This window comes from Telopea speciosissima, chromosome 6 (genome assembly GCF_018873765.1).
Source record: "Telopea speciosissima isolate NSW1024214 ecotype Mountain lineage chromosome 6, Tspe_v1, whole genome shotgun sequence".
In the NCBI taxonomy this organism is placed as follows: domain Eukaryota; kingdom Viridiplantae; phylum Streptophyta; class Magnoliopsida; order Proteales; family Proteaceae; genus Telopea; species Telopea speciosissima.
This window is the reverse complement of record NC_057921.1, coordinates 45,137,572-45,147,595: the sequence shown is the minus strand read 5'-3', so window position 1 is coordinate 45,147,595 and position 10,024 is coordinate 45,137,572. Positions and strand designations below refer to the sequence as shown.

General features: G+C 41.2%; 1 protein-coding gene and 1 pseudogene across 1 annotated transcript; both read left to right on the top strand.

The window, feature by feature from the left end:
* On the top strand, positions 1–4,081 carry LOC122663632 (annotated as a pseudogene).
* LOC122665806 (thaumatin-like protein 1b) lies at positions 1,975–2,928 on the top strand. Its single transcript, XM_043861942.1, has 2 exons — positions 1,975–2,044; positions 2,216–2,928. The coding sequence occupies exons 1-2, from the start codon at positions 1,984–1,986 to the stop codon at positions 2,926–2,928; spliced, it is 774 nt and encodes a 257-aa protein (XP_043717877.1). The 5' UTR covers positions 1,975–1,983.
* Positions 4,082–10,024: the final 5,943 nt, after the last annotated feature.

Here is a 10,024-nt window from a genome sequence, read left to right as displayed (position 1 = left end):
TAGACTTAGGAGTCTTAGTGGGAATAACTAAATTGGGACCATTCAATGGAGCTTTAAAGTTCTTATCCGGCAGTGTCAAGAAACCACCATCTCTAGACTTGTCGTGAGGAAGAGTATTACACACTGCAACCTCTAGTCATGGTGTTAGTATCATCTTGATTTGGAGTTACATCATAGGATGTCAAAATGACATTTTGATTGCGATATATTGAGGAGGTTTATATGGATCAACTCAGTAACTGATGCGCTTGTTAACAAGGCAGCAAAATCTTCTCAATCTGATAATTTGGATGTCATTCTAGATTTTAGTGTAACAGATATAAGGTGGGAGCAAATGCAGCACCCTAGATATAGATTCAGCTGAATTTTTTAGATTGCTTCCTCACTCTGCTGATGGCAATGGTGAAGGTGAAGGAAATAATATCTGAACTGTATATGCGCCATGTGGGGATGCCTGAAAGTTATTTCTGTATTCATTTTATTCTTTAATTCTATATTGTTGATCCTTAGGGTACAAAAAGAAAGTTGGGAATGGGGTAGACATAGCGATGCAAAGAAAAAGAGGAGAGAGAGAGAGAGAATTATTAAAAAAAAAAAATTAACCGGGCAGTAGGAATTCAAACCCATAGGGAAAGGGAATTATTCCATTTCGATACATGCGATTACAGGCAGCAGGTTTTTATGGGAATTTGGTTAATGGAAACCTAATTTTAGGTAATCATTCAATTTTCTTTTAAATAATTCAACATTTCGTCACAATGAGAATTCTGATCGATATTTCTTTTTTCTTTTGGTAGAAAGAATTCTAATCTTATGACTCGTTAATAAGACGAGAAAAACTGTTGAAGGACCAATTGATTTCATCCATATAGTTGTTGTCCTACTGTTAAACGGGTCAAATTGGAACTCCCATCAGACACGGTGACATGCTCGTTCAATGGAGTTGTGGAATTTTACAAGCAATATGACCAACTTATATATTTGAAAATAATATTTGCCAATCAAGCGGTGCTTCACGGTTTGTTCCTGTTAGCTGGCAGCCAAGTAAATGGAATAATTAATTTTTTCTTTGGGGTTTTTTTTTTTTTTTTGGGATAAAAGGAAATTATTTATTGAATAAACGTGAAAGCTACGGCTGTGAATTAGGATCAGATCCTCTACTCTGAGCTGCCCAGTAGGATTGTGTTGCCCAGAACATGGTGAGACGTGCAATGACCGCCTTATCCCCACTCGGGCAAGGCTCTCGGGCGGGGTGAGGCGGTCATTGCACGCCTCGCCGTGTTTAGGCAGCACGGTCTGCAAGGCAGCTAGGTAGTAGAGGATCCAAATTGTGTGAATTATGGGTCGGCTCTCAACCTAGCAAAAGCAGGGGCCCATTTGGGCCCTAGCTCTGAAATGACCAAAACCCACCTTATTTTGCTTGGTGGATCCTTCAACTCCCACCACGGTTAGAGGAGAGCCAAATTAGTGAATTACATAACTCAAGAAGTCATGGATCGGAACTAGGCCATATTTTGGTGTCGCCATACCGTTATATTTTCTTGGAATTAAAGTGAAATTATAGGGTTTAAATATAAAGTAAGATAAACAACATCCTCCAGGAACATAAATACCTTTTAAATTTTAGTATTTTCTAAAATATCCTTTAAGATCCCATTTTCCTTGGCTGCCAGCCTTGTAGAAGGAACTTGTACAATTGAGCAGCATAATTTGGTCCGTTTATCAATAGATGGTGGGTAGAGTGAGAGATAGCCCAAGTCTTGAAACACCTTTCAAAGACTTTTCCCATTACTACTTCTTCATCGAAGAAGAGATCGATATTTAATCTCTCAAAGACTTTTCCCATTACAATTTCCTCATGGGAGAGAGAGATATTTATTTCCACCTTACTCCCTCCTCTTCTATAAATACCCACATTGAGGTGAGGAAGATTATAAACTGTATCCCTTCAAAGTTCAAACACAAGAAGCAGAAGCAGCTGCAATGGAGAACTCCAGAGTAGATATGGCGCTTCTCTCTGTCCTTCTCTTCGCCCTTGTCTCAGGTTTGTTCTTAATTATGGTTTCTTTTCTTTGTTTACATATCTTCTTTCTCTTTAATTACTACTATGGATCGGTTTGGTTAGAAGAGAAATGAGTGTTAGTAAAGTAATCTTTTAACAAAATTTTCACTTTCCTTATAACCAAACAACCGTTTTATGTGGGATTGCATGCAGGAGGGTTGTCACTTACCTTTACGTTCAAAAACAGCTGTAGTTACACAGTTTGGCCAGGAACATTAACTGGAGATAACAAAGCCCAACTTTCTTCAACTGGTTTCGAGTTGGCCTCTGGAGCTTCAAGTTCCGTAGATTTCACGTCTGGTTGGTCAGGCAGGATCTGGGGCCGAACATATTGTTCATCTACAAGTGGATTTAAATGTGAAACCGCAGACTGTGGGTCCAGTCAAGTTTCATGCAATGGTGCAGGAGCAAACCCACCGGCCAGCTTGGTGGAATTCACTATTGGAAGTAGTAGCACAGAGAAGGACTTCTACGACATCAGCCTTGTGGACGGATTTAACTTGCCTGTCTCGGTGGCTCCACAAGGTGGAACCGGTGATTGCCAAACGGTGGGATGTTCAGGTAATGTGAATTCGGTTTGCCCTTCGGAGTTGAGTGTGACGGGGTCTGATGGAACCACAATCGCTTGCAAAAGTGCGTGTGCTGCGTTAGGGACTGATGAGTATTGTTGCACTGGTGCTTATAATACGGCTGAGACTTGTCCACCCACGAAATACTCGCAAATCTTCAAGGAACAGTGTCCTCAAGCCTACAGTTACGCATATGATGATAAGACAAGCGGATCCACATCCTCTACTTCCAAAAGTGGCGCTTCCATCCTATTTCCGTGCGCTACAAGGGTACCAGCTGGACTGACAATAATCTAACGGTCAGTATTGCAGGATTTCAAATTAAAATTAAAACCACATGGGATTTGTTTGAACCCACCTTAAACCTAAACCCAAAACCAAACCCACCTGACCGGTTCAAAATTTTCAAACCAACCCTTTTCACTACTCTCACATTCATCTGGATTCCGCTCTTCTTCTTCTCCGTCGAGCTCTGAAGGTGAATGCCCAAATCGAGCTTATCCATCTAAATCCCCAAAAACCTCCATCGCTCCCTTCTTGCAATGGATGAAAGAAACATACAAGTATCACTTTTAAAACTCATATAATCCAGATTGTGGGCTTTTGAAGATCTTTAAATCTCTCTGTGGGTGTGAACCTATATGAGAATCTGAGAAATATAAAGTGTGTTTGACATCCACACTTATGAATGAAACAATCCATGGTGCATCAGGATTTTAACTTTAAGCTTTACCACTGAGACTTCTCTCCCTCTTTGGATTTCTACCCCAATCTTCTCCGTGTTCTCAACATCTTCAGGAGAAAAAAAAAGTTGCAATAGTTGACAGAGACAACTCCTAACCAACGAAATTTGAAGATTTGGGCATTCTTTAAATGATAGTTACAATTTAACCCAAATAATCCTTTATTATCTATAAAAGAACTGTTGAATGATTGAAATCATGGCCGACGAAAGCAAGATTCATCGCCTCCATTTAGGGTTTCGAAAGATTGAAAGCAAGAGTTAGAGAGGGGGAGTAGCAAGGGAGAGCCGCAGCCATGGCGAGGATTAAGGTTCATGAGCTCAGAGGAAAGTCGAAGACAGATATATTGAATCAATTGAAAGATCTAAAAGCAGATCTCGCTCTGCTCCGAGTTGTGAAGGCCGCTGGTGGTGCCCCTAACAAACTTTCCAAGATCAAGGTAGTTAGGTTCTCAATTGCGCAGGTCTTGACTCGTAGAAGCAAAAAGTGGCTCTGAGGGAAGCCTATAAGAGAAGAAGTTCCTGCCACTTGATCTTCGCCCGAAGATAACTAGAGCCATTTGAAAACACTTGACTAAGCACCAGGAATCCTTAAAAACACCTCGGAAACAGAGGTACTTCCCAATGAGGAAGTATGCCATCAAGGTGTAGGGTTGGATGAATTTAGAGACGGAATTGTTACTTGCTTTGAAGAATACAAACTTCGGAAGATCACTTCCTTTTAGTTTTTATTTAGAGAAGCTTTCTTTCTTTTTTAACAAAAAAAAAAGAAGCAAGATTCATCGCCATGAAAGTTTAACCTTGATGCCTCGAATATGGATGGGTTTATCTTATCTTTTTTTCGTTTCCCATTATTGGAATTTTCTACCAACGAATTGAATCCAGATTTCAGAAACCTAACCTTTAAGTTTTGGAGTTTTTTAGTTTCCCTTCCATTGCTTCAATGTCTTGCTTCCTCAATCACTCAATCTGGATTCATCTCCGTTATACTTGCCATCTGAACAAGGGATTCAAAACACAGAATGGGGATTTTGTTTTTGGGGATTTAGATGGATAAGTCGATTTGGGCATTCACCTTCAGAGCTCGACAGAGAAGAAGAAGAGCCCAATCCGAGCGGAATCTAGATGAGTGTGACAGTGAGTGAAAAGGGTTGGTTTGAAAATTTTGAACCGATCGAATGGGTTTGGTTTTGGGTTTAGGTTTAAAGTGGGTTCAAACAATTCCCTTCTGGTTTTAACTTTAATTTGAAATCCTGTAATATTGACTGTTAGATTGCTGTCAGTCTAGCTGGCGCCCTTGTAGCGCACGGAAGTAGGATGGAAGCGCCACTTTTGGAAGTAGAGGATGTGGATCCTTCTCCAAGTCTCATGATGAGGATAAGCTAGCGACCAAGTCAAGTTCCCTGTCCTCAACAGAATAATTATCACCTCCAATTTACGGGCACCTCCAATTCCTCCAATTCCTCTAATAGGGGGAGTGGACCCCACCTTGGGTAGTGTTTAAGGGCGCGGGTAGGGTGGTCATTTCTGCCCCCATGTGAGAAATTGGAGGGGGCAGCGAATTGGAGAGGATAACGATTCGTCCTGAACAAGTGTTGTAACTTAGAGTTCAACCTTATCACTAACTCAATATCTACATCACACGATCAACGTCGTAAGTAGGTGTGGAAAGCTTAACCATTCAACTAATTACTCATTCTAATTGGTATTAGAAATCTATGGATTGACTGTGACTCAACAGCTGTTTCGATCCTGGTTTCGCGTGGACTCACCACCCGCCAATGTGCCTATGGACCCACCTACAGCCCATGCTCCCATTAACCCATCAACATGTGCTTCCCAGCCTCCAACATCGGCTCCAACACCTTTAGAAGTCCCACGCCATCCTATGGTCACAAGAAACCGTGATGGCACCAGGCGACCCAAAATTCTTCTCACAACCAAGTATTCCCTACCAATATCACTCCTAACCGAATACGTGGCTCACCCTATGGAACCAACATGTTATTCCTCTGCCTCTACGGATCCAAATTGGCGTCAAGCAATGGATAATGAATTTAATGCTCTCATTCGTAATGGAACTTGGACTTTAGTTCCCCACCAACCCAAGATGAATGTTGTAGGGTGTAAATGGGTGTACAGAGTCAAAAGACTGGCTAATGGGACTATAGAAAGGTTTAAGGCTCGCTTAGTGGCCAAAGGATTCCATCAACAAGAAGGCCTGGATTATACAGAGACCTTCAGCCCTGTTGTCAAGCCAACTACAATTCGACTTATTCTCTCTTTGGCTATTTCAAAGGGTTAGGTAATTAGCCAACTTGATGTTCAGAACGCCTTTTTACATGGTGTTTTACAGGAAGAAGTATACATGGCTCAACCACCGGGCTTTACAGATTTACAATTCCCGACCCATGTCTGCCGGCTCCACAAATCCATCTATGGTCTTAAGCAGGCCCCACGGGCCTGGTTTGAACGGCTCAGTATGTTTCTCCAGGATTTTGGTTTCAAGGGTTCCAAAATAGATACATCACTATTCATTTATAGCTCTATTGGAATCACTATGTTTCTCCTGGTATATGTTGACGACATTGTACTCATAGGTAATGACAGCCAATTTATTGCTCGCTTTCTAAAGAAGCTAGCTGACACATTTGCCATCAAGGACCTGGGGCATCTTCACTACTTCTTGGGCCTCAGTGTCGATAGACAGGCTACAGGGTTGTATCTCTCTCAACGCCGTTACATTCTTGATCTTCTAGATGGAACCAACATGACTGGGTGAAAACCAATCTCTACACCAATGGCTGCATCCCACTCTTTATCCAAAACAGCAGGAACACCAATGGACGACCCATCCCTTTATCGCAGTGTTGTAGGGGGTCTCCAGTATGCCACACTGCGGTCAACAAGGTGTGCCAATTTATACACAAGCCTACTATTGCTCATTGGTCTACTGTTAAACGGATCTTGCGGTACCTCAAATCCACCATCGATCATGGTTTATATTTTTAGCCTCAGAAAACTATGCAACTCTATGCCTACTTTGACGCTGACTGGGCCAGCTGCCCCGATGACAGAAAGTCCATTGGTGGCTATGCAATATATCATGATACAAATTTAATCTCATGGTGTTCACGTAAATAGGCCACAGTTTCTCGATCAAGCACCGAATCCGAATACAGGGCTGTCGCAAATGCAGCAGCAGAACTGACTTGGCTACAGTCTTTAATGTGTGAACTCCGTATCTACATGAGCCATGCACCGGTTCTCTAGTGCGATAATGTTGGTGCAACCTACTTGACAGCGAACCCAGTGTTCCATGCTCGCACCAAACATGTGGAAATTGACTTCCACTTTGTCAGAGATAAAGTTGCTAAAGGAGTCCTTGATGATCGCTTCATCTCCACCAAGGATCAGATAGCAGATATTCTTACCAAGGCCTTGTCACCCAACGGTTCAATCATCTCAGTACCAAGCTCAAGGTTCGACCACCCTTGAACTTGCGGGGGCGTGTTAGAGATAAGGATAATGTTTTATCCTCAGCAACCACTCTTGAAGAGATCAACGGATCAGATGATAAGAGAATCACAATGGTTATCCCTAAACCAACGCACAAGGATGCTGCAGTCATAGAGTTGCAATCAAACTCTCCTAAGCTCAAAGATCGCAACTCTCCCAGATTCAAGGATTGTGACCAAGTACATGTAAACTGTAAAACGAACTGTTCTTATCCTTATCAGAAGGATAATCCTTGTAACATCAGCATACCCATCTCTAAGCCTCTATATAAAGAGAGGATGGATGAAGGTTAAAATTGTGGAAATAACAATACCTGTGGACGTAGGTTTCCAGTGAAACCGAACCACATTAAAAACGTCTTGGACTGTTCTCCTTCTTCTTCTCTCAAACTCTCTCTGATTTCTTTAAGTTTCAACAAATTGAATGGAAGATTATGCACTGCTTTAGAGAAACTAACCCTATATCTGATTTTCTGGCCAGATCAGTCACCAGATTCTTAGATTCATCTTCGATGGTAGCCTTGCCCCCCTAAGTTCAAGAGGACTTGTTGATCGATGCACAATGTAGATCGGGTTTTCGGGACTCCTTACTTTAATTTTTTGTAGCTTGCGGTTTTAACTTCCCTCTGATGGCATTGTCATAGGTAGGATTAGTTAATTTACTTTTTGTAGCTGTGTCTGGCCTCGGCCAAGTTGTCTTTGTACATATTATCTTTTTTATCCCTTTTTTTAATATACATGATCCTTTAGTATAAAAAAAAAATCGTTCATGGTATCGAAGTCATTTGACTAATGTCTTCTACAAACAAAAAAAAAAAAAGGTCCTCTCTCTATGACCGAATTCCAGGCTCGGATAATACAACTCAAGTATCAACTTCTGCAACTGAAGAAGGGTCCTCTCTCTATGACCGAATATCTCCTGAAGGTCAAGGAAATCATGGATCATCTTGCCGTGTAGCTAATCTTATTTCAGATGCTGATATTATTCTCAGCATCCTTCACGGTCTTGGTGTTGAGTATGAGTCATTTGCAATCACTATCACATCTCGGTTTGATCCTATCTCCCTCGATCACTTCACTGGTTTGTTGCTCAACCAAGAAATTTTCAAGGAACAATAGTCTCCTCTACTTGACTTACCAACTGCGAAAGCCAATGTCTCCTCCAAGGGCTCCTCATCTTCGAACTCCTCAGGTCATCGTTACTCCAACACCAATCACAAAAACAACTAGTCCTCTTCTGGCCATCGTGATCATGGTTGTGGCCATGGCCATGGGTGTGGCTGCCACTCCTTATCAACAGGCCTCTTGTCATCCAGTTGCTATCGCTCATGGTCAGTTCTGTCAGATTTGTTCTCGCACCAATCGTACTATGCTCACATGCTATAATTGGTACAATCCCAATTTTCAGCCTCCTGCACATTATTTAAGTGAAATAGAAATCAAATTTCACTTTATGTTAAAAATTTAACACCACCATTCTTCCCCTGATGGTTTCACCATCATCACTGCCACCACCACGCCGCCACCACCACCACCATTCTCTCCAAAAGAAATATAGAGAATCTATTCTCAGAAAATGATCTCAACCAAATAAATGGATTTCTTATTCTTGAAATGTTTTAGATTGATACAACCAAAAAATTTCAATTTCTTGACCAAAAATATATTTGTTGATTATTTCATGAAAATCAACCCAAAATTGAAATAGAAATCATACTAAATCAAACCTATCTTCCCTTTCATTATGAAAACCTTCCATCTTTATTTTATTTTTGGGAGAGTGTTTCCTATCCGGGAGCGTATGCTACGCCGACAGGAAACACCCACTCATAACCCCCTTTGGTATTATTTTTCCCACTGCGGACAAGGAAACACCCACTCACAACCCCCTTTGGTATATTTTTTCCCTATCTTCTTCTTCTTCTTCTTTGATTTTTTTTAATGTCTTTGTGACATGTAACAGTTTCTTTTGGAGAGACTGGCTATAATGTTTTTCTTTTGTGTGTGTGTAAATACTATGAATGTAAAGGTTACTATCATAGAAAGTTGTAAAATGTAAATTTACAATCTCGTGAGAAGAGGCTTATGTACCACAATATGTAGTAGAGTAACGGAATGATTATATGGATCGTGATACTTTGCTGTCAGGCCTTGGAGCACTTTAAATCTGTATTGGATGCAACCATTCACTAGCTATAGGCAGCTTTTATAGGTTCCTATACTTCTCCCACAACCCACATTGGTTACAACACACCCATATACAGAGACACAAGTTCTTTCAACTTCACTTCTAACCAGAGGCTAGAAAAATGATAAGTTCGAATGGAAAGTCTTTTGCGGTTAGAAAGATATATAACGTGAGAAACCCAAGAAATATCACTTGGGATCCAACTCAAAACTTAAAGGTATTTAGACTACTAGGTAGAGATCATTCAAGAATTTAAGATTTTAATAATTGATGTATAGTAATACCTCTTTTTTTTTTTTCTAACGAGGAAACCCTTGAACATGTCCGGGTTTACAGTTCATGCCCTAGGGAAAACTCCGGTTACAAGAAGCCTCCCCTCACCCTGTGTAGCGTTTCATTCAGGGAGACTTGAACCTAGAACCCGTGCTCGAAGCACATTGTCCTAAAATAGCCGAGCAAACCCACAGGGGCTATAACTGTACCTCTATAACTCTCAACATCTCAACATTATTTAAAAAATTTTGTTAAGGGGACTTCCATCATAGCTTGTAAAGACATTCTCGTCTACATGAGTCAGAGGGGAGGGAGATGATCAGTCCATCCATGGTGGAAGGACTTCATGGTTGATGATCAGTCCATCACCCACAGGCTAACATGGATTCGCTTCCCAAAATTGCCGCAGGAGTACTGGCATGAAGATATTTTGTTGTCAATTGCAAAGGTGGTGGGGAGGCCTATAGCCATATACAGACGCAGAACAGCTTCTTTCTATGGGCATTTTGCCAGGGTATGCGTGGACATTGATGATTCTATTCTACTAGTGGATGAAGTTTATGTCGAGAGGGAGCAGGAAGGATCCTCTGAGTTGTATGTTTTCAAACAAATGGTGATTTTCGAAGATCCACCATTTTGTTGCTCTAGATGTCGCAGTTATGGACATAGGGT